General features: G+C 46.2%; 2 protein-coding genes across 3 annotated transcripts in view; one reads left to right on the plus strand and one right to left on the minus strand.

Annotated features, from left to right (window-relative positions):
* PPIL2 (peptidylprolyl isomerase like 2) overlaps positions 1-3,418 on the plus strand; it is a 56,288-nt gene extending 52,870 nt beyond the window's left edge. The window contains exons 19-20 of the mRNA XM_042828639.1: positions 478-617; positions 2,169-3,418. Of these exons, the coding sequence (XP_042684573.1) occupies positions 478-617; positions 2,169-2,262 (234 nt within the window). The 3' untranslated portion in view covers positions 2,263-3,418. The remainder of the gene's footprint in view (positions 1-477; positions 618-2,168) is intronic.
* Positions 3,419-12,152: 8,734 nt separating this feature from the next.
* On the minus strand, positions 12,153-27,760 carry YPEL1 (yippee like 1). 2 transcript variants are annotated; one of them, XM_042828852.1, is made up of 5 exons: positions 27,677-27,760; positions 24,881-25,163; positions 18,663-18,706; positions 17,269-17,377; positions 12,153-16,525 (listed from the first exon to the last, which is right to left on the minus strand). In XM_042828852.1, exons 2-5 carry the CDS (start codon positions 24,995-24,997, stop codon positions 16,436-16,438), a joined length of 360 nt encoding a protein of 119 aa, XP_042684786.1. In that variant the 5' UTR covers positions 24,998-25,163; positions 27,677-27,760; the 3' UTR covers positions 12,153-16,435. The 2 variants fall into 2 exon arrangements, with proteins under 2 accessions (XP_042684786.1, XP_042684787.1); XM_042828853.1 differs by lacking the exon at positions 27,677-27,760 and adding an exon at positions 26,885-26,975.
* Between the last annotated feature and the right edge of the window lie 20 nt (positions 27,761-27,780).

Raw genomic sequence — 27,780 nt, forward strand, 5'->3', positions numbered from 1 at the left:
ATCTGATAGGCTGGAGAACTTTGAAGCTCAGTGACTTCAGTTTTTGCCCCAGTTGGTCCCTTGTGGAGACCATATACTTCTCCCGTGCCTCTTTTCACCTCCCCCTGCATGTGGAAGTCCCTGGCCCACACGAGCACAAGGTGAGGTGGCACAGCTGCTCCTTACGTTGCATTGTGCACAGGGAGCACAGCTGCTGTTTCAGCTGAGAGGTCTTTGGAGCTCAGTCTGGCACGGCTCCCCTCCTCACCCTTAGCAATAGCTTCCTTTCCAAATGCCCACTATGGGTGGAGGTGACAAAGAGAAGTTTTGTTGTACTGGCTGCAGACAGCAGGTTGAGGTCCTTTTCCTAAAGCCAACCCTGTTGTTGCAGCAGTGCAGATTGCTGTCTTAGAGTGCTGTACAGTTTCAAAGAACTATAGTCATGGTCTCCTTTCTCTGGATGAGCTGTTGTAACAGATTGCACTCTGCTTCCCGTAGGTTGCTGCAGAAAGAGAGAAGGTTCAGCTGGAAGAAGAAGCAGCCAAAACAAAAGCTGAGGTGGTCCCACTGAAGAAAGATGTTCAGACTCCTAAAACTTACCGTCAGGGGATTGGAAAATACATTAACATGGCTGCAGCGTAAGTTCCCTGCCCTGCTGATCTTTGTTCAGTTTTAGTTGCCTTTCTGGCTGGATGCTGACCCTGTCCATTGCTGTTTCTCAGTGCTACCTGCTAGAGCTCTGGAACAGGCCAGATGTTTGCTTAGTGCCAGCAGGCTTTGCAAAGACTCTGTTGTGCAGGAGTTGGAGATCCCTCTAGTTGTTATTTTTCAGAATCGAAAGTTGTGAGCTTTTTTTTTTCCAGCACTTGAACATGGCTGAGTTGGTCCTCAGCAGTGTTTGCAGACTTCACAATTGTAGATATGTGTCTACAATGCAGAAGTTCTTAAGCAGGAACTGTAAAAGTCACTTCCTCCTCCACCTTTTGTTCTGGTCTCTTCCCCTTCTCCAGCTATTTCTTAAGGCCACTGTCCCATGGATATCTTTTCCTTTAGCAGCTTTTCTTGAGCACAAAGAAGCTGCCTTAAACCTGCATCAGTCTTCTGATCTGATTCCTGTGCAGCCAGCAGGTTCCCAGGCTCGCTGTGGGAGCTTCAGGGTACCTGGCAGGTTGTACAGGCTTGTCCCAAAGCACCCGCTCCCAGATACCCTTTGTGCACCCACTGGAGTTGACAGCATCTCTTGCTTACCTAAAGACAGCACAGAATGCTGCCTCAGCTGCAGCCTAGCATCAGCTTTGGATAAATTACAATGAATGCCTTCTGCTTGATTTTTAGCAGACTTCTGTAACAGCATTTGCAAAAATACTATTGTCTGCCTACTGCATAAAGGCAGACATGTATTTGTGTGTACACAGATTTGGACAGCAACTGAGTCAGCTTCTTTGTGCCTGTGTGACTTACAGGCATTTGTGTAACTGTGAGAACAAAAATATGGCAGTCCATGTAGGTCAGCTCCATGTGCATCTCAGTAAAACGTTTTGGTTACAGAATATTTCTTGGACCTTAAAATATTATGTTCAGCATAAAACTGTCATTCACCGTTACCAGCTGTATGGAAGGGACATTTCTTTCCTGGTCCTTCACTCACTGCAGCCTGCCTTCAGGAGGGCACAGCAGCCCTTTGGCTCAGGCTTCTCCCTGCTGCTATCTGACAATGAAACCACAGAACCTGGCCGTGTAAAATTTCCATGGGGCTGTAAGCTCTGCTGAAGGTGAGCTGGGAATAGCAGTGGTGAGTGCAGCATGCCACGCACAAGGAGCAGACTCAGCTGCTTTACACCCAGTTCCCCATAAATCCTTCTGCTACCACAAGCATGGGTAAGAAGTGTGGGGAGCACTTATGGCTCAAACTTTCAGTGCTAAAGAAGTGCCACTGTTGAATAGTCTGCTCTGACCTGGAGAACTTGCTAGGCTTTGAACACATTTTTGGAAGCGTTCCAAGCCTGACACGAGCCATCCCTGCAGACAGCCAGAAGCCCCAGCCCTGCTGTGCCAGCCCAGGGCGCACGCTCCTCTCTGGTTCATAGCTGGCTCCGGTGTAGCTGTTACAGGGAGGGCAAGGCAGCCAGCTGCCCCACTCCCACCACGCAGCAAACAGTCCCTAAGGGGTGTTTTCATTTTGGCTCCAGGAAGCGCAGCATGGAGGATGACGGGCCCTCGACAAGCACAGCTGCGAAGAAAGAGAAAAAGAGTGCAGGCTTTGGGGACTTCAGCTCCTGGTAGCAGTGCGGAGAGCCCAGCACTGGAGCAGCGTGGCAAAAAGGAGGCCTCCCACGTGTCCCTGAAGAGCCCGAAAGACAATCTGTCCTGGGGAGAGGGAAGGCACCAGCATTCACCGCGAAGAAAACTGTTGCTTTGTTAAGGCTGGTTAATAGGCTTTGTTTTCTGGAGATCTGCGTTCCCACAACTGCATCTTTCTCGAAGGCCTTTTTGTTGTTGTTCAGCTGAGCAGGGAGCAGACGCCACAGCTCTGCTGGGCATTAGCTGGAGCCTTTCTCTGCGCAGCCAGCAGCGGCTCAGGCAGAACCCAGCCTTGCAACAGCTACATTGTGAAAGAGCTTCATTTGCAGGTAACCGTTTCCAGGCAAGCCGGGTCTGCCAGATGGATTGGTGTGCTGGGGAAGTGCTGGAAGGCTCTGCAGAGGGGAAGAGGGCTGCAGCCTCCTGCCTCTGCTTTCCAGCTGCCTTGTGCTTGTTCTCAGCAAGGACTAATTCCATCTTTTCCTCTTGCCTCCTGGCTGGACTGACTGCTGTCCGTCTCCACAGGGCCTCGCTCACTCTGAAATGAGCTGTGTCTGCACCCGTGTGATCTCCAGCAGCCTGCAAAGCAGTGAGGCTGAGCAGCGAGCAGTGTGCCTGCTGCAGCTGCACCGCTTGTTCCTCTGGCAGCTGGCCTCATGGGAGCCCCTGGGCAGCTGGGGGGCCGGGCTGCCCTGCCTCAGAGCTGCCCTCTGGGTCCAGAACTGACAGCCTGGAGCAGTTGAGTGGGAACAGAAACAGCATCACAGCATTTTTTTAGCCATCCCCTAGGGCTGCTCCCTGCATAGGCATCTCAAATATTTCCTTACATAGCCACACTGTTAGGATGCTTACAAAAGGCCTTACTGAGTGCAGAAATGCCAGCCTGGGAAATGTAACCCGTGTTACTGTCACTTACAGGTGGTGCAGTAGATCCTGAACGTGACTTCTCAGTTCACCTCCGGTGTTTTCAGAGCAGTACCCTCCCCTTCCTGGCGGAGGAGGTGGTTTTGTAGTCATCTTTGTAACCAATACATTGATATCAGTGGTTTAAGAGATTAAAGTCTCCCCTTATATGAAATAGCTGTACAAAAATTTTGGTAACATGTTTTGCAATTAAATGCTTTTATTTTCTTTTGAATGCTTGTGTTTTACCCTCAGCTGTGATTTCCAGGATCACAGCGTTACAGCATCGATTGTTGTGCAAGGAAATGATTCATTCCTATGTTTTAAGATGCTTGTGAGGAACTCAGGGATCTTTGCGGATATGATTCCATCCTTGTTAAACTATAGGAAGTTGAAATTCATTTAAAGAATAGCAGGGGTTTTCTGCAGCGTTTGCAGGGTACAAAGCCAGACACAATTCCAGGAGCTGTGTGGTGCTTTCCTGCAGCTGAGCTGCTGGTGCTGGTCTGCAGCTTGCTGCTTCTCCTGGGCTGGCCTCTGCCTCACAAAGGGGTATCGATCCCTTTTATGCACCATCTGCTTCAGTGCGTTCTAAAGTTGCAAAATTCACAGTGTTGCTGGAGCTGTTGCAGTTTAATGAACTCCGTAAGAGTGAAATGGTTTTCCATAATAGATTAGAATGGAGATTATTATGAAAGCAGGGAGCTTTTGATTACAAGGAAGTGGTGTGGTGAGGACTGCTGCCCTGCTGGGGCTGTGCTGCAGGTGCTACAAAGACGGGCTCCTTTTGCAGCAGCAGGCTGCAAAGAGAAGTGCTCGCTTTCCCGTTCTGCTGGAGGTTTCTGGCAGAGGCCTCTGATCGCTGTGGGGCTGCTGGCCTTGCACTGCCCATTTCATTACAGTTTCCCACCGTTGCCAACAGGCAGGAGCAGCCACCACTTCCTGCATTCCAGGAAGGCAGAGTAACCTTGGAGCTTTGCTCTAAGCAGTGGAAGCTCCGCGGCTCAGGGCTCTGCTTTCCCAGCTGCTCCTGCCCCCACTGCTGCCCTCGCTGGCTGTTGGCTCTACCCGCCCGTGGGGCTGCAGTGTGGGCCAGTGTGGGGCACTGCAGCCCTGGGCCTCTGTCCTGACCCCCACCTCCCTGCTCCCTCCATCACCTGGATGTATGCATAGCTGGTCGGTTTGTTGAGTTTTGTTTTTTACTTCAGCTTTTCTACTGATAGGCAAAATTGCAGGGACAAAGAGACAAAGCTCTCCTTAAAAGTACAAGTCAGAATGTTTGGCCGGACAGGCAGGACACGAGGTGGTGTGCAGGCAGGGAGGTGCAGCCCTCGTGCTCACGGCTCGCTGCAGGGCCATTTGCAGAGTTTCCACTACCTGAGTTGAGAGAGAGCAGAGAAGAGGTTTCTCTGAGCCTTTTCTGCCCTGCAGCTCCCAGGGTTCCGCAGCCAGGACTGTGCTGCAGGGGGCACCTGCAGGTCCTTGCTGTGCCCCAATAGACTGGCAGGAATTGGGCAGCCTTAGTGCAGAACTCCACTGCTGGGTGCTGTTTGCAAGCAGATTTTTGCTCTCTTTGCATTTGATGCTAGTAGATGATGTGTAGTAAGTGCTCTTGGAGGAGAGATTTTAGCATGGCTTTTGTCAACATCCCCCACCTTCTTAGCACTGTTTGCTTTGGATAACGGGCCATGGGCTGTGCAGGAAGGAGACTGGCAGCTGCTGGCCCCTTGGCTTTGTGCAATGGCTGGGATCTTTTGTTTCCACTTTCTTTGTAAATCAGATTTATTGCAGTGGGGAATTGATCGGGCTGTGGGGCAGGGAACAGAGGTGGGGATGCACCTGCAGGGATTCTGCTGCTGCTGCTGCAAGGCTCAGTGCTGTGAGGCCAGCACTGGATACCCTGAGATGGGCACGTGCAGCTCTCTGACCTCAACCTCTGGCAAAGCAGCAGGGAGTGAAGTATTTCCCACTGTTGCTGTGCAAACCCCAGCAGTGGCAGCAGCACTCGTGTGTGTACCACAACCCCTCTTCAGAACAGCCAAGCAGTTAACAGCTGCAGGTCATGTCTGGGGCTGAGGAGCCCAGGCTGGGCTGCAGGCTGAGGCCCTGGGGTCTGCATTGTGCCCCACTGTGCCAGGGCAGCTTCCCAATCCCATGTGAGGTTTCAGTGCTCCTGACGTCACGGAGCGGCTGAATTTTCCCTTTCACACAGAAAAGGGCTCATGAGCACTCACAGCAGCTGGAGCTGGCAGCGTGCAGCTTCATGGCTCCTGAAAAGCAGCCACAGTCCACATGGAACATAGAGCCAGCTGTCGTCAGCCCTTCCCCTGGAAAGCCTCCCAAGGTTTCCCTTTTCTGATAGTAGATATGTTCTCTAATCTTCGGCCTCCATTTATTAATGGTTAATTATATCTATTTGCTTTTCTGCCAGCATTGTCCCTTAGCTCACATGGCCACCCTCCCTCCTGATGCTTGCTTCCCTGCACTGTTCATAGGTGGGATTGGATCCCCTCTCTGCTGCCATGTTTGGCTGCCCATGCTGCATGCCTCCCACCGTGCCTGTGCTCCAGGAGCTTTGTGCTGGATTTGAAGACAGTGAGGTGGCTCCATCCTGCGCTGTGGAACCCTTGGGATGAAGGTTTCTGCGTGCAGTATCCCCATGTGTGAGAGCCCCCATCCACACTCAGTGGGGCTGGGGTTGCTGCTGGCCTCCAGGAAGCACAGCCCTCTGCTAATGGTGCTGTTGCTTCATTTTGCCAATCTCCACATCCCCAGGTGGAGGCATTCTGGGGCAGTGAGAGTGGCTTCCCAGCAGCCCACCAAGGGAGCAGCTGTGTAATTTCTGTCTGTGCTTTCATCCCGTGATGAAAGGGATGATAGAAAACATTTGTTTTGACCACAAGTGCAGCGGACCCCTGAGGAGGTTGCCTCCCCAGTGCTGCTGGCAGCAAATCTCCAAGATAGATAAGGTGCCAGCAGGCAGAAAATGCCAAATGCACACAGGCCTCCAAGCAGCTGCAGAGCAAATCTTTCTCCCTTGGCCGGAGGCTCCAGCACCAAAGCCTGGTGCTGCACAGGTGAGGTGCCAGCAGTGCTGTGGGGCACGGCCGGAGCTGCACGATGGCCCCGTGCGTTGGGCTGCTGCATGGCTGCAGCTGGGGGATCTGCAAGAGACACTTGAGTTTTTCTATGTAAATGGCCAAATATTTTATTGCAGGCATTCTCTGCAGATCCCAGCCAGGCTTTTAATAGATGGGTTCCTCGCCAGCGGCAACTACAAATTGATTGCAGCAGAAGGGCAAGTGAAGACAAATATAGAGCCGGCTGCCTACAGGGAGCGCACAGAGGGAACTTCGGATGCTATTTTTGGTGCTTCATCTCCAACTGCTTACAGTGTTTCTGATCTTTGCTTCTCCTTCAGAACACAGTTTGGGTTAGGATTTTGTTTGTGTGTGTGTGTGTAGGAGAAAACCCTCCCTGTTCCACAGAAGGCTTTTTCAGCTTTTCCGTGCTCCATGGCCCTGGCCTCAGGAGTAAAGCAATGGGTGAGCGCATAAACCAGGGTGTCTGCTGCCCGGATCCTGTCCGCACTGTTTGCTGGGCACTGGAGCACCCTTTGGGCCTGTGCCTGCTGCTGTGCACAGCCTGACAGGCACATCGCAGCCACAGATGCTCTTTGGCCTCGCTTTACACCTCTGTGCTTGTGCAAACCCTGTTTTGCCTTCATTTCACTGAGCTGCAGTCTGGCATTGCAGAGTCTTTTTTGCATGTTTGCCTCCAAATAACACAAAGGGCTCAGCTTCACCAGCATGCTGTTTGGTACTGACCTTAAAAATAGAGCAAAAGCAGAAAAAGCGAAGGGCTCAGCAGCGGATTGCTGTGCCTTTAGCAGGGATGTTCTGCACCCCATTTGTTTAAAGCTCTAATTTATACAGCGCCAGCCGTGGGGCTCCCGTGCAGAGGCACAGTCCACATGCTGCACAGGCGTGTTGGCTGCAGGCGCCCACCCCACAGAGCCCCCTTCCAGAGCTGTGCAGGGGGGGTCAGCCGCCCCAGCACCCTTCAGGCTGTGTGCCTCTGGAGCGTCGTCCTGTGCAGGAGGTTGTGGCTGTGATCAAGTCCCTGGCGTGGGCCTGGGCTCAGCCCTCACAGATGGGTTTCTGGGCCAGGGAGGCAAAGGTGAGGGTTGCGCTGGGAGCTGCAGACGGGCAGGTTCCCTGTGAGGCAAACAGGGCTGCCTGGCACAGGGCTGGCACCGCTGCCTTCTGTGGGAGGCTGGGAACCAGCACAGCGCCCAGGGTAAACAATGCCTGTAAAATTCCCGTCCTGAGGAGCAGTGTGTGTGCCCCAGCTGTGCTGCTTTGCACTTCTCTGTGGCATTTCCATCGGGGGGGCGGCTGTCTCCTGGCACCCACTGCAATGTCAGCCCTGGTCCCCATAGCTGCTGTTGGAATCTGTCCTGGCACTCCTGCAGCAGCCGGACAGGGCTGTGGGGCCAGGAGCTGTGTTATTATTGGCAACTTCTTTCTCTTCTCTGGGCTGAACACCTGCAGCTCTCAGCCCGTTTCCCTAGCAGAGGTGCTCCAACCTCTGAGCATCCCCGTGTCCTCCTCTGGTCCCCTACAGCCCCACATCCCAGCTGGCAGGGATCCTAGCTCACACCAGACAGGCCCTGGCCCAGTATGGCTGTGTCTGTGTGCTCTAGGCTCTGTGCCAGGTGCCGCAGCCATCGCACGGCCACATATTACATGTTTGAGCTGTGAAACACTGTGCACATGGAGATAATCATTAACTGGAGGAGCTGTTAACCTTCAGCGAGGGCTGGGCTGCCAGGGAGCACTGCCAGAGCAAAGTCTGCTTTTTAGTAAACACTGAAAGAATGCTGCAAAACATTTTTGTTTCTGTGTTATGGGTAGGCAATTACAGGGCATTAATTTGTGTCTGCACCCTCTGTGCTGCAAGAACCAGAAGACAGGGAGGGGAAGTTACAGTGACACAAACTGCATCTGGTGTGTCAGTGTGGAGCACAGAGCACGGCCTCACTGCAGGGCTGCAGTTCACACACAAACCTTCTGTCACAAAGCACCGTATTTAGACCTGAATGGAGGCAGCAGTTCAGCACCAGGGGAGCAGCAAGAACCGCCTGCACTGCCAGCAGCTCAGGGCAGGGCGACAACAGGCAGGCACAGCAACCTTGTGCTGCTTTGGATCTCACATCACGTGGGGAATTCAGGAAGGAGGAAGATTTTTTTGAAGAGGAAGAAAGGGAAGGAAAATGCAAGCAGAAGCAGATTTACAGTTGTATCTGTTCTACCTAGTGAAGAAGTGGAGCATGCCACATGCCCATCAAAACAGTGCTCACTTGACCATCAGTGGGAAACAGATAACTAATTCAGGCCTGTAAGGACACAAACAGTGAAGCAGAGCAGGGGCAAGCTGGGCTGTGATTTTCTTGGGCAGCTTGGGCCAGGGCAGTATAAGAAAGAGCTCAGTGACCTCAGGGAAAGCACTGCTCCTCCCAGCATAGCCCCTGGCTGGCAGCCCCACACCAGGCACCATAAAGCAGTGCATGGAGACGGATGGACTGTGGGGTGCTAATCCTCATGAGACTTCTTTCTAACTGATCTGTGCTTGCACTCAATCAGCAGGACAGCTGCAGGAGAAGCACGGAGCTCTGCACTCACCCCCAGCTCTCAGCAGCACATGGTTTACATCTGCAACCCATTTCCCAGATGTAGCAATCTGCCCGGGCCCTATTGCAAAATCAGATCATCTCACCCTTGGCAGCCCCGCTCCGTGTCACAAGATCCCTGGCTTTACTGGGTTTTCATTTTGAAAAGCGGTGTTTGCACAGCCGGTGCACAGAACCTCTGCTCTTAATTTTCACTCTAAGTGCTGCACCCTGGGCGAGTATTGCTTTTTTGTGATACAGCAGTAAATTTTAAATCACCTTTACTGCAGAATACAGCTTGTTTGACTTCTCCTTTAAGCAAACACAACTTGAACCACAATTCTAGCAGAGCTGGCTATTAATGCCTTTCACTCCCCAGCGCAAAGCACAAAACCAGAAGCATTCAGCAGCCAGAAACACACCTCCATTGTTCTCCCACTGAAAGGATGCGCTTTCATCCTGGCAGCACAGCAGCAGCACTGTGTGCAGGTGCACTCCTGCTCCTAGGGACAAAGAACCAACAGGATGACTTAAAGCAAGCCACTGTGCGCAGAGTAATGGGCACAGCCAAACTCAAAGATGCTTTTGTTGTAATCTTCTCCTAGAACCATAATGGGCTGTGTTCTGCAGTAAGAGACAAGGCTGCCAGCATCTTCACGTATATTGCACTGAACAGAAGGGCTAGCAGAATAAATAGCCATCCAGCCACCAAAGTGTTGTGTCTGCGCCGCACAGACCATTCAGACAAGGAAAACATTTTCTTTGCAGAAGCTCATCCAACAACACTGGACTGCCATCAGCTCCTGGGCCCAACCTGGGAGGTTGTGTTCAGACATAATTTCAGAAAACTAAGTTAACTTTCTTCAGTTGTAAAGCAAAGCAGAAGGATCATTTCTAAGTGAGTCACAAAGTTAAAATGTTAAGTGAATGTTAAAGCATATTTGCACCCTTCTTTATGGTAAAAGGTGAGGAGCCATGCTGTGATGGAATTTGCATATATATATATATATATAAATGACTGCATGCAAACTCCATTCTGAATGAAGGACTAGCTGCTGTCAGTGCACAGAAATGAGTAAGGCAGAACCTCAGACTAGCTCAGCCTTTACTAGTGAAGGCTCATCAGTCATATGGCTCAGCAGAGCTTCATCACAGCCAGGAAACCGCGTGGTGCAGCACCAGCTAACAGCAGCCACTGGCTGTGCTCAGGTCCTCAATGCTGCACCAGCTGGGACAGCCAAGGAGAGGTGGAGAAAGGGACAAAAAAGGAAGGAGCCCCATGTGGACAGAGCTGTCTCACCAGGGCCCTACTTAGAGATTAAGCTGAGCTCCACCTGTGACCTTCCCTTGTCAGCTAACCACGATTGGCAGTGAGGCCATACATGTCACACTGCAGTGCTACAGTGCTTAAAAATACAGTGCAACTGAGAGCCCTCAACCAGGACAGGCATTCACTTACCTACTTTCAGCAGACAAAAAGATCTTCTTATGGAAGATTCCCAACCCCTAGACAAGGCATCTGCTCACTGCTATCCATCTCAAGATGTTTTCCAGCTGGCAAGAGACAAAACTGGAGTTCACAATTTCAGAATTCTTCCTGCAATCTAATTGCGGTCAGGCAATTTTCCTCACGATGGAAATAGCACGTTTGATCTCTCATGTGGAGCATCCCCTTTTACTTGTGAGATGAAGCAGTGGATTACTGCAGAGTCACTGAATAAGCACACACTGAATTACTTCATTCCCCACCTCAGTCTACAGGGCTCACATTTATGCAGTCTCACCAGCGCTCAGCAACGCCGCACACTCAGCTAACCAAGTGAAAACCTGACTCCCCCTCCGCATCCCACACCTCTTGGCTAACGAGTTCTGACTTCATTGAAAGCACTCAAATTCAAACCACCGTTTTCTATTTACATTCTATGGACTCCACTGATGAACCACCCTAAAATAATCCATGGATCACAGCCACACCATTTGGCCTGCCTTGGAGTTCACAGAACTCCCAGGAACATTGCATTAACACTTCAGTGCTTAACACACACATACGACTCGCAAGTAGGCAAGTCTATTGCAAAGCATTTCCTTTGAAGTCATTTATATTTAGGTGGTCTACAGCAATTAAGGACGATCCTACACCTGCATTATACAGGAAAGTAACCAAATCACTGCAATAGCCCTTTGCTACAATATTGAGAAGTTTTTAAAATTAGTCTTCCAAATCAACGAAGACAACTGTGAAGATGAATACGGCCATCTGATTCATCATAACATTGCTTTACCTGGTGCTACCATTCACTGAACCCATGAGTGCCACAGACTGGACTTTCTTAATGGGATGCTCAAGGTAGGGAGAAGAGTGATCACTGGGGATGCGCTGCGGGGATAGGCAGAGAATTTCAGAGCACGCTGTCCTGTGGGATTTGTTTCAAAGCACGTGGAGGACAGGAAGGTAAGCAGGAGTCGTCCACACTGCCTTAAGGAAGGACCGCACCTGACCAACTCACTGCTGTGGCGATGGACCGACTGCCTCGGTGAGTGGTCGATGCAATACACTTCAGTTTTAGTGAGACTGTGGATACTTTCCAAAGCATTCCACAGAACGTTACAGTTGGATAAGCAGATTGCTGGACTGAGAACTGAGGAGGCTTCCAAGCTCCACCTGTAGTAATCGACAGCTCGATGTCCAACAAGCAGCTGGTGACAAGCACAGCACCTTCAAGATCAATGCAGAGCCTGTTGTTTAAAACCCCTGTTAACGACCAGTCAACACCACGTCCTACCTGCCTACTCAAGGGTGGGTGGGTCTTCCACAAACACATGAGAAAACTGTTCCTGTAATTGCATAAAAACTGGAGAAGTTCCTCCCAGTCCAAGCAGGGAAGAACAGACTGAACGCCTGTGCTCAGAGTTCCGCTCTGCTCTCCAGGTGACCAAACAGCACAGCCACCCCTCCTCCAACTTCAGAGGGTTGCTGTTGGAGTGTGCAGGCTGATTCTCCCTTTAAAAGCTTTGTTTTCATGAGGTTCATGGATTAGCTTTAACTGCGCTGGAGCTCTCAAGTAGGAAAGCATCTTAACTCTGGAAAGATTAGAAAAAGGAAAAAAAAAACCACACACGTTTAGTAACAATCTTACAAGTATGTACTTAATCAGATTCAACCCACACCCACAAGTTTTTTGAGCTATAAGAGCACTGGCTTTCCTCTCTGGTATTATCAGTGGGGAAAAAAAAAGAAAAAAAAAAAAATCACCAAGAACCTAAACCAAAAATAAGAGCACAAAAAATAGCAAGCAACTCAACAAAACAATTGAAAGCTTTTATTGTGATACCTCAAGATACAATATAGTGAAACAACAAATGATGTACAGTATTGCTAGGACAAAACAGCAACACAGCCATGTCACCTGTAAAAGAAAGCACTGTAAGGAGTTTGAGGAACAACGAGGCACAGCTCAGCGCCGTCCGATGACTCGTGCTTGAGGGCTGAAACCATTGCCAGCAGTCCTTTTGGAAGGAAGCTCTGCAGCCTCCGCTCCTTCCACAGAAGTGTTCAGACCGCTTGTTGGCTTAACGCGAGTCTAAATGAAGTACAACAGAACGTCCAAAAAGTTTAACAATTTGTCAGCTTCTTCCACTCATCTCCATTAGCAAAGAATGGAGATGTCAGACGTTTGGTCTGTGACTCTCCAGGGCGCTGCTGTTGCCATGTGACTGCTGAGATGACGTGCAGAAACAGCTCTGTACAGGCACTGCTCAGAGGAAGCATCACGTGCACCGAGATGGGACACAGCACTGAGGAGCTCCTGCACTCCTGGTACACTGGGAAGAGCTACAGATGAGTTTGGTTTATGGGCACAGCGATGACTTTGTCAGCACTTCTGAGATCAGATCTAAAGTTAAAGAAATTTCATCAACTGTATTCCCTCTCTGCTCCTGCAGATTCCCAGAGACTGCAAGCACAAGGGGTGCACTGCTCATACTGACACCTGTAGGCCTTGCTAGTGTGAAGCTAAGACTGAATGACAGCACAGTTGATACAGTTTGTCATTGTACAGCTTGCAACCACCAAAGGAGAAGAGCCATTTGAACTGGCAGATACAATTTAGATGAGTAAATTGCTAAGAGCACGCAGCAATAGTGGTTAGACTGATGGGTTGGCAATCCCTCACTAAGTTCTGCAGCTTAAGTCACAGCAAATTTGCAATTGAACTGAAATTTTTGCCCCTCCTTAATCAAAGAGGTGGTTAGGGGGACCAGAGAGCATTCTGGTGCTCGCAGTCAGTCCTGGAACACCTTTGTTCCAGCCATTATTTTGGACCAAGACTGGAAGCATGGTCACATCACAGCCATGTGATTAATTACTTTCTGACTGACACAGCTTGAGCATTTCAGAGGAAGAAAGCTTTCAATACGTGTACATTTCTGCTAGCAAATTCCTATGCATCCCAATGAACATTTCTTCTAAGCCAGCTCATAGTCAGTTCATTTGGTCCAAGAAAGAGCCAGCAAGAGTCAAAGGTTCACAAAAGCTTTTTGTTACAGTTTGTAAAAAACAAAATACAAAATAAATGTTAAGACCAACAATAAAAATAACCAGTACAAGTAACAAAAGTGCTCAAGTTGGAGGGGAAGTAAACTTGCTGAGAGCAAACACATACAAACTTTAAATATAATCTTTAATATATTACAAAAATTGGTTAGAGGGGAAATGCTTTAGTAAAATGTTTTTTCAAGTAAGTTTATTTTTCTGTCAAATGACTGCTGGAGGGTTCAGTGACCAGACTGACCTCTTCACATCAGCTAGCAGCCATTGCTATCTGGATTCTACTTTCACCAAAACCAATAACAAGAACACTCTACATCTTTACCAGGGGAGAAAATAATCATTGACATTGCCCAAGCAACACAAGAAGAAAAATTCACATGTTCTCTCAATAGAATGAATCCAACCGACCGTTACACGGCAGCATGAAATAGCAATTCTGTGTTAGTTCTACTCCTAAGCATCCACTCTTAAAAGACCAAGAAGAACACTGCTTTGTTTGGTTCTCTTAAAAGCCACAAAAGTCACATTTATTTCATTAACTCTTTATGCCAGTAGTGTGAAGCTCTATGTGCTAAAAGCACTCGATCAAGTCTCAACCTTTGGCATCAAAGTTAATTAAGGTTTTGGTGAAAAAGTCCAGTCTAAAATATAAACAATGCACTGAAGAAAGAGGTTGAATTTCTAAGTAAGAATCGGACTGTACTACAGACAGGATTAACTAAGAGAGCCAACCCCGATTTTATAGAGAAAAATCTTTAATGCTTTACATACTTCCTCTAATTTCAACTCTCTACTGAAAAGCAGCTATTACTTTTGCCTTCAGTCCAGTGTACTTCAGCAAGCCTGCAGCCAGGAAATACAAGAAGCTCAAAGATGCACAAACTTCACATAAGCGTCTTCACAACTACTAACATTACAACTGGACTTTGAAGCCAACACAAACTTCTGCAGATAGAAGTTTTAGTGCTTCTTTTGTTGTTGTTTTGGCAACAGACATTACAGTGGAGGAGAAAAGTCTCAAGAACTCCAAGTCAAAAACATCAAGAAACAGGCAACACCAAAGTCCATCTTGCATCAAAGACACTGTTAAAATTAGACTTTGAAGCCTGACCTCATTTGTGAGCATGAAGTAGCAACAAGTAAGCCACAAAATCCAGGCAGATCGTATCACCTCAGGTCTCTGGACCGAAACCCAACAGCTTCAACTACTTCCCTAATTCTTACACTCTTAACTCACAGGTATAGATAGATCATTACAATGTCTTGAATGCAGTTCAGCCAGCCTGCAGAGAATGTTTACACATGGGAGAATTCTCTTCTCGCTCCTCTCCACAAGGACTGGAAGGCTGGTTTTGAAGATCTGTATTGCCCCTACCCACTGGCATATTTTTTCATGCATGACAAAATTTCTAAAGTGCAGCAGAATTCAGAAAGCCTAGAGATTCCCAAAAACATGACAGCAGCAATGGCACCTCGGACTAAACTGTGCAGGTGCCATATTAGAAATGTTTTTGAAAGAGAATGATTTCGTATTGCAAGGCTTCTGTCTTGTTCAGGTCTGGTCTTCACATAGTGTTAAAAGATTTTTTTCCCCAAACACGTTGTCCACGAGCATTAGGAGGATTAAAACTCAAACAGCCTTCAGAGGCTGTTCAGCTTGAAAACAAAGCAAATTCACGTAGAGCATTTCTTTAAAAGTTGAGAATGTGCATGCACAAACACCAACATCTAACAGCATACATACACCTTCTAGGAGATTCTCTTATTAACTTGTTCCAGTTAAGAAATAGTGGGAGATCAAAAGAGAGGGTAAGTTTCATATAAATTTTTATTATAAAAATGTTCCTGGGGATGATTCAGCCAGCAAACCAAGAAACCCCTTCCCCCCCGCCCTCAAATTTTAAAAACTACCTTGTTAATTTGTTTTATGAAAAAGTGAGTCCAACTCCCCTTCCCTCCTGTTACCGCCTCTTTCTACATGCACTATACTAATTTTCATCTCATAGGCTCTGACCATTTCACATAAAAATAAATATTTTTGTTCAAACGTAGCAGAATACTCCAACGAGTTTCCTTGATATCAACCTCTTTGTCCAGTGCATTAGGACTACACAGTTACATGGAACCAGCCACAGAACTCTATCAATGCACAAGTCCCTGTTACTGGCAAAGGTACAGTACCAATTTTTTTTAATACACCAACTAATTTTTTCCCAAAATAGAAGATGCATATATTTTTCTGGTTTTGTTTTTTATCTTGCAAGCTACACTTTATAAACTTCCTATCCTGGGAACTCCGCAGGGGATGTGCTGGTCTGAGTTGAACACGTTCTACAGCATTATTGATTTAAAATCCTTCTAAGGTATTTCATTAAGGTACCAAACCTCTGGCATTACTCATCCTAACAACTGAAGATCTGCTCATTTCAGTCAGTGCAACTGAAATACTCTTAAACTGAGCACTGCACCTGTAACCAGCTCACCTACAAGATTGACAGGTTGTGGTACACTCAAATTTTAAAAAGAAGTTAGTAACTACAATACTGCATCCCCTGCGCTGCCAATACATCAGAAATTGCTACATATAAGAAATTTGCACCCCATCCCATACATTCTTTCAGACATCTCAGATACAGAAGTTCTATAGGATCGGAGTGTAGGTGTTTAGGCAAGGAGCATGCACAGCAGAAGGTAGCATTAAAGGCATAGGTCAAAGACAGATGCTAGCCAGTAAAATCCATTTTCAATTAGTGAACTGTTTCTCGTTTGAGAGAGTTTAGAAAAAGGTCATCCAAAATGTTCCAAAACAACTGTTCACACAATAATACACGTACAAAAAAGGGGAACTTACACAAGGAGAAAAGGCAAACATGGCCTGAAATAGCCACTTACACTACACTACTCATCTGTGAGGTTTCAGAGTTCAGTGATACTCTCAGGGCCACTCTAGCCAAGCTCTTCCTTTACTTTGCATTAGTCTTTGTAAAACGTCCCACAGAGTATTGTCCAAACAGAAGGGAAAAGGTTATGATTCACTCCCAGCCATTGTCTTTTATCATGTGGGCAAGTTCAATGATGAATTTTCCTTCTTTGTATTTCTGACTACTCTCAAAAGCATGTTCCTAGACAGGAAGAAAAAAAAAATGAAATCAAGATACTGAAATAAGTTGGGGAAATACAGCATTTAAACATCAAATTTGCATTAAAAACACAAGTTAGATAAACAACTTCAAATACTGAAGATGCTAATGCAAGTTTTTTTCCTCTGTATTTATTCTCTCCTTCCTGAGTGAACTACAAGTTTTCCAAATGGTGACTTTTCTTGTTTTGCATTTATTTCTAGGCATATCCTTACCTCTACATCTTAAGGTCACAGCGTGAGGTTAATATTTGATATCAGAAAATACATTTCATTAGAATCCTACTTACAACATCCATGATCTAACATTCTCAGTGCTTTCTGTGTTACAGAATGTTCCAAAGCCAGAATCAAGTTCATGTTACTTGTGAGCAACAAAAAAGTTTTGCTACCATTATCACATCAGATGTTTCTGCTGTATGAACCGACTTTTGAAATCAAGACCATTAAGACCCATTTTGTCAATTTCTTCCATCTGTTTTAGAATACACTGTCTGTAACACTGGAAAGAAGCTATTACAGCAGTATTGCATAGCTGTAATAACTCCGATACCTCATGCTAGTTTTGCTGTCATCCAAATAGTCATCTGTTGCAGCATTCCAGTAGATGTAAGGAAGCAAAACTATGTTTTTGTCAGCTGTATGTGAAAAGTAACATCAACTAAATATCTAGGCTGCTCAAGTACTTGTGCTTGAACCGAGCAAAGCCAGAAATACATTGCTTACATATTTCCATCCAAGAGTGGTTTTACAGTTTTCACAATAGATATCTGCCACAGCATGTAAACCTGTCAGAAGAACTCTCTCCTCTGCTGGACCACAGCCCACATTTACCCTGGGAAGAAAAAAAATAGAAAGGACTCAACGTTAACTGCAGAAAAGCACTTTTCTTATCTGCCACTCCCCTTTTCTCAAGAAGACAAAAAACGTTTGAATTCTGATTTCTGTTTTTGAAGTTATTTGCCTCAACCTCACACTGCCAGTTATGCCCACTTACGCCCATCAGCAACATGCTCAATAGCAAAACCTTTTAAGAACAGAGCAGAAAGCAGTAACTGAAGACCCCTCCAATTTTGTGCTTTTCTTCAGAAAAGAGCGTGTGACCTTGACTCTGATGGTCTGCATCAGTGCATCAGCACCAGTATTGGAATTGAGAACAAACTCCAAAACAGCAGCAAGGAAAAAGGCTCAAAATCTCCTTGCCACAGAGCAGCAGACTGAGTCACGATGAACAGACAGAACTACAGAAACAAATTATCCCATGAAGTACTGCATCAGAATACTTCTTCATGAACATGAGTCTGTGCAGAAAAGATTGGGCAAGACTAAACCAAGTTTTTAGATATTATAAAAGGACAAAACATTGCCATTTTTGCTGTTCTACTGTCAGAGTCATAGTCTGAAGTCTTCACTAAACAGCTACGAATAAGGAGTTTGCAGTTAGAGTTCCATTATCTTGACCTAAAATACACCAAGGCATTTAATTGCATTTCTTTTTCCAGAAATGCTGCAACATAATCAGCTGCTATAAAAATAAAGACAAAAATTCCATCTGGTGTACTATAAACTCAAAATACATCCATTAGCAAATTCAAAGAACTCCCCCTTATCTTACGATAAGGGCGCATCCTAAAAGTGCCAAATTGCAGATACCTTTGGCCTCTAGCAGGTCTGCAATATTCAAGGTCACTTACGATGTACAAAGTACTGGAACATTAACCTGTAAATGCATCTATCACAGGAGACAGAAAATGTTAGACAGCAAAGTCGTCCAAAGTAAAATCACAGTCGTGCAAGACTTTCTGATTTCTGGATTATCTCAGAATGGCAACTTTTGCTCCATATGCTAGCCTTACTTACACAAAAGGAACTTCTCCTTAACTCTGCTCTCTAAACTCTCAGCCATTAGCAGGACTACTTCAACTGTAAGAAATTAATATCTGCATTGGAGTGTTCATCAGCTCAGTGGCTCTTTAATAACCATTGCCAGTGAGTAAAGAAAGCTTCTAAAAAGAACAGGACAAAGTGGACTTAAGCAAATTGCTATTGTTTTCTGCTTATGAAGCATACAAAAAAATACTGTCTGTAGGTAGTGTGCATAACTGTAACAGCATACTTACACAGAATTAAAGAGGTAGGCTCGTCCCTGGCTTCCCTGGAAGGACTGTATTAAAAAAGACAACATTGGATTTGTTAAAGAAAAAACAGTAATACTGAGCTGCATTTAAAAAAAAAAAAAAAAAAAAAAAAAAAAAAAACAACAAAACTTTCCCCTCTTCCCCCTCCCCCCCAGTTTTCTTTACCTATCTTAGTATATCAGAGAAAGTTAATCATTTTGCCCACGTTTGTTCTGAAATGCTTCAAAAATCCTTGAAGTGCTGGTATTGAAGATCAAACACCAACTCTTCTGAAAGCCACAGTATAGCAACATGGGAAGTTCTTGGAAACAAAAGCTACTTTAAGAATTGGGTTGTAGTAACAAAGCAAAAACCATAGGCAGAATGTCCATCCTGCAATGGATGCCTCCTCTGACACTTATTCACAGTGACACGACCAGAAGGCATCTGACATCAAACCAGATGATATTGTGCTAATTTAATGATTAGCAACACGCCAGCAACTGTCACATCTTGACCGCTAACTCAGAACGGTGCACAAAAAAGCATAGCAGGGAAAATGGTACATAGAAGAGCTAAGTGTTCAGCTGAAGCCACACTACATACAGCACCAAAGGAAACCACCACTGTGATTGCTGTATGCAGCACCAGCAGCAGTGCAGCTACATGCAGACTTCAGCTACCCATAAAATCTCCCTTTAAAATGAGAAATTCTACCGAGCAGCTTACAGTGCTAATATTTAACTAGTTAAAAGTCAAGGAAATCTCAATTATTTAGAAAACTGATTTTTTTTTCATTTGATCACAGCAAAGATGAGAGAAAAGGTACACTGTCCAATACCCAGAATTGCAAGTCTGGCTTTTTGAAAAGTAAGGGGGGAAAAAAAAGGTTAATGCCATGCAGTGAAAGGTAAAACTGCTGAGGACAGCCTGAGCAGCTCTGCCAGAAAGTAATCCTGACACCTCCATTAAGAGCAAAACACAGCACCGCCCCCGAGATGCTTAAAACTTGAAACTGGCAGAATGGTGCAGATCCTGCAGTCTGTGGCTTCCACAGAATAAGCAGCACTCAAGTTTAGAGCTGTGTCCCACAATCAGTGCAGAAACAAAGCATGCTTACTGCAGATGAAAACAGAATCTATTGCCATATACGCTATTAAAAAAGCTTTGCTAACAAAGGAGGAACCATTCTGAGTCAGCTTCAAGCCAAGTCAGAGAAAACTGCAGTTGAGCAATCAAAATTTTCTTATAAAGCAAACAAAATGCTTTGAAGGCCCTCCTAACCATAAAGAATTAAACCTGCACTACAACCTAGAATCACAGCACTTCCTTGTTTCACACATCTGAAATTAAAGAAACTTTCAGAACCTTTTTGTAACAGCTTTCAGTGTTTGTTTCCTAATTGCATTTCACTTCTTAAGCCGAAGGACAACTACACACTGAACGATGACCATTATTTCTCCTCCTTACAACACTGTACAAATTCGGCTGCTAGGAAGTTGCAGCTATTTCTCCTTCCTTTATACGCATTGTTGTTTTTTAATTACAATTCAAAATGTTCTCCAAATTACACCAGGATCAAATGCACCCCCCAGTCAAATGAGCCGCGCTCTTTGCCTCCTGCAGCACAGTAACTTGCCCCTGTTTACAGCGTGCAATTGGTGTGCATGAAATTGCACGTTGATTTTTTTTTTGGCTGGTCCTACAGAATCACACCTTAAACTACACATACCATCCTCAAAGGCCCCAGCTAGCTGCTAAAGAAAAGAAAAAAGGCTCCAGAACAAATTAACAGCCAGGAGACCTTTCATACTCTGTTTTTCTGCCAAGTTTGTGTTTAGTCTTGACTTGGTGTGACTTAGCATCACCTAATAAACACTCTCCTGACCCTGCATTTCTCAAAATGAAACGGAGGACAGCAGTAACATGCCAGCAATAGCAGAAAAGCAGCCCTTCCCCTCTTCTCCCATATACTGCACAAAATTCTAATCAAGAAAAATACAAACTGTGACATTAGAAGTGTTTTGTTCTTTTATTCTGATATATTTTTCAAAATATTTTTCAATTTTTTTTTATTTTTTTTTTTTTCCCTGAACACACCATACTCTTCTAGGCTTTTTCCCCTTCTCTCAGAAACAGCCATTTCTAATTTTCTGGATGATGCATTTTTCTGAAGGAAGACAAAACAGAACTTTTCCCCATGATAGCAGTTCTGGAAAAGAAAAGCCCATCCTGAGAAATTCCTCCATTTCCTCCTTCTCTTGGTCTCCTGTTAGCAGAGTCTGGGTGATGGACTGATACCATCTTTCTCACCTGTATACACGATTAGAGCCTAAATTCAGTATTTACATGCCATACAACTGTTTTGCTGTCCAACCAGAAGAGTGAGTTACTCCACCTTCACATCAGTAGGAGATGACTTGGAACAACCTGTGACAGCTTGCTTTGCTGTGTTCTCAAATACAAAACTTGGGTATGATCAATTCACAGCAGTCTTCCCTTAAAATCAGTGTCCTACCACAAGATCAACGTGCCCCTGAGCATTCAGTGCTCTGCAATCCATCCATGCAGAACTTCTATGCACTGACTGAAGTAAAACCACTGGAAAGATGCAAGTGTTGAAACTCCTGGGCCTTGCCATTTTTCTAATCCAGTTCTCCATTTGTCAGAGCTGAGCTGTCACACTTTTCTGTTCACATGGATAGCTAAGGAGTTTGTTTTTACTGAAAGCTGTATTCAAACAGCACAAAAAGGCACACATCTGTCACATAACACACACTTGATCAGACAGTACTGATGAACAAATAGGGCTCCCATCCACTAATGGGCATAAGAAAGGTTTGATCAGAATTCTACCTCTTGCTGCATCCTGTAAGTAGGCACAGCTCACAGTGGCAGCTGAACTGCTTGCTAAGCTTGTAACCTGGCTAAAAAGAGAGTATTTTGCACAAACAGACTGATTTTATTCTGCACAAACATTTGTTTTTACCAGCATCAAGTTTCTCACACTCGACACTGTACAGTTCATACTGATACAAAAGGTAAGAGGCTGACAGGTTAAGCTCCTCATGTCAGCTCCTCCAAGCAAACGGAAGAGAAGGGAGCACCTTAAATGGCAGTGCAAGGACTGGCAGGCACAACTGTTCCAGCTCCAGACAAACCGCTTTTCTGAAGAGCAAACATCACCTATGCAAATGCAGACTTCAAAATACCTCTTCAGCACTTCCTGGACTGCTACACAAATCCTAACAAAGCAGAATGCTCTGTTAGAACTGTCATTATCCTGAGTATGCGCCTCACCCAGGAGAGATGAATTAGAAGACAGCAGCAGGTGTGATCAGCTGTCATCAATAACAACTCAGAGCAATCACAGTTGTTACTTACAAGTTGGGCAATTTACCAGTTTAACCAAAATTCTCATTTAAAACAAATCTGCTTTGCATCTGGCTTTTGATGGTCCTCAATTAGAAGCACAGCATTGATTTAATGAGTTGCTCCTTCCCTAGAAAATCTACATGTCTAGTTCTACAGGCAGGGCTGCAAGAGCATTAAGCTTCTATTTCAGCTAAGCTGGAAGTATCTACAATGCCTGATATCGTGAGAAAAACTGTGCTTAGGAACTACACTAAGGTCAACTGTAGCAACTGTTCGGTATTATGACTTTTTTCAGTCATTTAACACAACTGTTGTCAATTCATTTTGTAGTCAAGAAGGTTTAGAAATGTTTTGCTTACACACTAGTACATACCTGCAGAAATAGGTACAAGCTATGCTTCTAAGTTAAACAATAATTAGCTCCAACAGCACGATTAGCTGCTTCACCCAGAAGAAAAGGAACTACCAGTTAAACAGAACGTGCATTTATTGCTCTAAGGCATACCTACGAGCATGGGTGGGGGAAGGGAAGCTACTAAAAAGCTCATAATGTAATTAATCATTCCTTGCAGACAGGATTAGATTAGATGCTTCACTGAAAATACCTAAACTGCTACCTTAGCGTGTATTAAAAGGCATGGCAGGCATTAGCATAAGCCAGTGAGAATGGCATGAGCAGTGCCTTCCTTAAGCAAAGCTTGCAAGCTAACCATAACACTGGAAAAAAAAGAAACTAAAGGACAGCAAGGAGTTTTGTTTGTGCCTCATTTGGAAGGGCTTCCTTTCATTTGCTGGATCTCACATCGCAAGTGAAGACAGACCCTCCATTACTATATTAAACATACACCCAAGTCAAATAATTATTACTCAGTAATAAAAACAGCATCGTTGGCACACATCAGAAACGTGCAAGTGCTCTGATACCCGAACAGTACCGGGCGCTTCAGACTGCAGGGCTCTTTTGCCACTTTGGGATTTTAAAAGAAAATGATGCAACATAATGCAACATAAGACACAGATTAAACAATTATCAAGGCAGAAAAAAAACTTGCTCCATTTACTATTTCTTTCAGATCATCTCTCAGATCCATCTCTGCAATACTGCAGATAAGACAGTGCTTTCAGCTACTTGCCAGGCAAGACCTGAATGATTGCATGACACTGTGATGTTAAAGAAACCAGGATTAAATTAGAATCCTCATCCAAAACTTCCCGGATCTATCAGAGCAAGTTTTTAGAAAGATCTCCACGTGCTTTTCATTTCAAGTTCTAAATATTTGAAGTTATTTTTAGAGCTGTAACATCAGGACGTTTGTTACTCAGCATTCTCCTGACCCAGGCTCTCAAGCCACAGGAGGCAGCCAGTGTGTGCAGTAACTGCAGCAATTCAGACAGCATACAAAAACCTGAAGTCCTCTGAAAGAAGAGCTTCCTATTAAATGTGTTTAGAAATACATTTAGAAAATGAATCTATATCTTAAGAGATACAGCTAGCAAAGTTGATTCTTCCTGTATGCATCTGAAATTCAATAATGCAACCCCTCCCTACTGTTTGTCGGTGAAAAATGAAGCTTGTAGGTTAGACTCAAGGCAAGACAGAAGCAAGTGGAATTCAAACATTCATGTTACTATCTGCAAATTCCCCATGTTTTCACTGATCCTAAAAAGAAATAAGAACAATCACTGTGGAAAAAACTATGAACCTTCTCCCATTTCATAGTTTCCTCATTCTATTTAAGACAAGGAGCCAGCTCACTGTTCCTTATTCAAGAAGTTAAATTCACAGTTCTATGCCTCATACATGTACTAAATTGAGGGAAATAATTGCTTAGGAGATTAAAACAAAGGCGGAGCAGAAGAGTAAGCAACATAGCAGTCCAAAACAGTCACCAATTTTACTATGAGTCAAAAAGTTGTCCTGATATGTAAGTGAAGATTGAAAGTGTTACTAACACAAAAGACAATGGAGAAAGTACTTTGTGATAACAATCCAAGGGTGAGCGCACAAGCATACTTTCTTCCCACCCAAAGAAAACCTCAGCTGAAGGGGCAGCTCACTCCCATCTCTTTAGGGGTACCAGACTGCTGCTGCTAAAAACAGGCAGAGAAAGTCAGTTACAAAGGTACTAAAAATTTTATTCTGCAAAAGAACTATACAAAAAGCACTAATATGAAGATGTCTGAAGAGCAGCTATTTCCTCCCGATACCACTAAAAGCAAATCCATCAAACTTATTTTGAAGCAAAAAACAAACCAGTCCCTTAGGTATTTTCCCCAAACTTCAGGTTTTCCTATGCATTCTGCACATTACAAATCTTGGTCTCTCCCAGCAACAGGTTAAGGACAGGCCGAGCCCATTTCAACAATTCACATATCTTCCAAGTTCAGACAGTCAAATGTTCTGAACATATCATTAATCGTATTCTTTAGGGACTGGTATAGAGCAGAAAGTGTTTACAGATGACATAACGAGTGGAACATTCTGGATACAGGCAGTTTTGTGACCATGGGTCAAATAACCTTTACCTGGAATAACCAGAACATTTCCCTCCTGAAATCCATGCTTTCTTCCAGTAGTTCTCCTTAGACTTCTGAAATACAACATCTCACAGGTAATACCTACCTGACAGCAGATGGAGGCTGCAAGTATGAGAATATGTCACTAAGTGACAGATATCTAAGTTTCCAGTCCTCAGTACGCAACACCTATGACCCAGGTGTGAACCCAGGAAAGATGCTTTGAAGCGTGCACTGAATTTGCATCCCTTATCTACTGGGAGCCTTGACACAAGGGGAGCCGATTTGCTTGAGAAATTATTTGTGAAGCCCGTAAAAAAACCACTTGCCTTGGAGATCAATTCATCGTGATTGGCCAGGTGGGCTCTGCAGTGGATGCAGCTGTAGGTTCGATGACAGTTCGGCAGGTAAGCCTGGAACGTTTTTGATTTTGTCATTTTCACCATTTCTGCTGGTGGCTCCTCACTCAGCTCAGGGCTGGCACTTGAAGAATTACAACTTTGCTGAACTCGCTGACAAAAGAAACACTGGAATATGCAAGCAAAAGCCGTTGTTGTTCTGGAGTGTGTGTGGCACTTTCCACACAAATGACAGAAGAGAAACAGTCACAACCTGTAGGCGAAAAGAGCAGAAAGTTACCAGCTTTACAGAGGCACAGTAAGCTTGTTGCTCAACAATACTAGGCACTAAACTAAGGATTATTTAAGAGCAAATGTCTGGCTGTGCTACAGTCATCTTCTTTCAGGGAAGCTGTTCAACTCAAGTTCAATTTAACAGAGCAACAAGCAGCTTCTGTTCCACCAGTGGCTTCTACTCCACCCCATTTCCAGTGAAGGAGATACAAATGTAGAAATACTTTCTATAACACATCAGGTATGCTCCAAGAAATGCATGCAGCAGTTACAACAACAAGGCAGGGGACCAGAAAATCATTTATCTAAGTCAGCAGCGGGCTCCAACAGAACAAGTGACAAGGTATCCTGGAAAACTCTCGCTATGACCAGCAATAAACCAACAGCAGACACCTGCAGGAGCCCTGCTACACCTCCTCCGGCTGCTGCCACCCTTGCCAAGAGCTGTGCATCCTCCCCACCGCTGTGCAGAATGTGCCTTTAGACAAAGTCCTTTTTGACAACTGCCCTGACATTATTAATGGTTACTACTGAAGCCATTCAGAGGGTAAAAGCTGAACTCGAATATACACAACTGCTTTCTTAAGCCTTGGGGTACCTTTAAGAAAAATTACACACATAAACAGAAGGCCAGGCCTTCCTGCTGTGCTGGAAACCCTTTTAAAGCCGGCCTGAAAATCACAGATTCTAAATATTCATAACATCCACTGATCTGCCAGAGGGCATCAGCCAGCACGCAATGTGTGTCAGGCTAATGAGTAACCCAAACACGAACACAGCACAGCACTTATGTCACCAGCTATCAGGTGACTGGCAGAGTAGGTCAATAGCACAGGCACAGCAATGAAAGTGGCATGGAGAATTTACAGCACTGACGCAGCTGGTTGAAATGGACACACAAAACACTTATCAGCTGTGAACTGCGCACAGTGCAGAGTTAACCACTATTCCAGCACTGCTAGCACAAAGAAAAATAACAAAAGCCACAAATTAGGAACTGTTTATAGGAAGCTGTCACTGCGCTTCTAAAGAAGTCCTGAGAAAGTGACCCATACAGTAGGCTCAGCACACAAGAGCTACAGCCAAAGTTAAGGCAGCAAGAGATGACTCTCCACAACAACCAGAGGACTAAGAGGCCTTCTTAAAAAAGGCAATGGTAAAGACAGAGATAAAACTACAGGAACGGACACGTAGGAGAACACATGCAGTGCACAAACACAGAGCAATGGGAACAAACCGCCTTCCAAAGCACGAATCCACAGGTCAGAAGGACAGCCATCGAAATGTTAAGGGATACTACAACAGGTTTGAGACATTCACCCAGTTAGCACGAAGGGCAAATCTTAATTATTAATTAAAGAATTTAAAGAAATATGGCTTTATCTTGGGAGAACAGGCATCCAATTAGAACTGCAATGGAAAGACCGCTGCACAGCACGTGCAGACAACAGCCAGCTTCTGTAAGACAGCAGGCACTGCCCTGACAGCGGGACAGTGACAGAACACAGCGCTGGGAGCTGAGTGAAGCCCCCCTGGATTCCCTCCCTGAATTCCGGTCACACTCAGCCCGGTTTCCATGACAACGTTAGGCAGAGATGCTGTTTAGCCGCACAGAAAAGGAACAAAATCAGGCAGGGTTTCAGGACGACAGACGCCACACGCAATGATATTTTGATTCAGACTCTTCAGATCAGCACACACCGTGAGTCCAGCGCCTGCAGAAGTTCAGCCAGCAAAACAAAGACTTTCGAGGAGGGCGTTCTAAAGAACGCTTCCAGTCCGCGGTTCGGAAGGCAAAGGCGGGGACTCGCGGCGCCCCCGGCAGCGCTCCCACCCGGCGCGGGGCGCCCCGCCGCCTCGGCCCCGCCCCGTGACGTCACGCGGGGCGTGGTCTGTGGGCCCGGGGGCCGGGCCGGGCCGCCCCGCGCGGCTCCCGGATGTGTAAACAAACACCCGCGAGCGTGGCGGGGGGGGCGGCGGCGCGGGGATCGAAGCGGAGGGCGGGGGGAGGCGAGAGCGCTAAGCCCGCCGAGATGCTGACGTTCCTCGGCGGCCCGCGCCGGGCTAAAAGGAGCGCTACGAAATCGCCGCCGTCCGGAAACCGACTGCAGGGAAACGGTGCAACGGAGACGGCTCTCGACGAGGCAGAGCAGCTCCGGCTGCCAGACTCCCCCCGCCCCAAGGATGACGGCCCCGGCAAGCTCCGTCCCGGCCACGGGCGGCCCCGCACCAGCGCCGCTTCGCCCCCCGTTATGTAAAGTGCCGCCCCGCAGCGGGAGCCGCGGGCGAGCGGCGCTGCCGTCACTTCCAGGCGCTATAAATAGCGCCGCGCCGCCTCCTCCCGTCCGAGCGGCCCCGGCGGCCCCCGCCCCGCGCGCACTAACCGCTGTTCCCCCCGACCCCCCCCGTTTTAGTTGCTCCCCACGCGCCGCGGCCCCGGCCGTTTCCCCCCCACAACCGCAGCCCTTGGCCCCGCCGCCGCCGAGCACTCACCGGCTCCGCTCCCGGCGCAGCACCGCCGCGGGCCGCGCTCCCGTAGCGGCACTGAGATGCGGACGCCACGCGGCGGACGCCGAGGGGCCCGCACCGGCCCCTCC

This window comes from Centrocercus urophasianus, unplaced genomic scaffold, assembly GCF_019232065.1.
Source record: "Centrocercus urophasianus isolate 14NV4802_14NV808 unplaced genomic scaffold, USGS_Curo_1.0 seq_30, whole genome shotgun sequence".
Classification (NCBI taxonomy): Eukaryota; Metazoa; Chordata; class Aves; order Galliformes; family Phasianidae; genus Centrocercus; species Centrocercus urophasianus.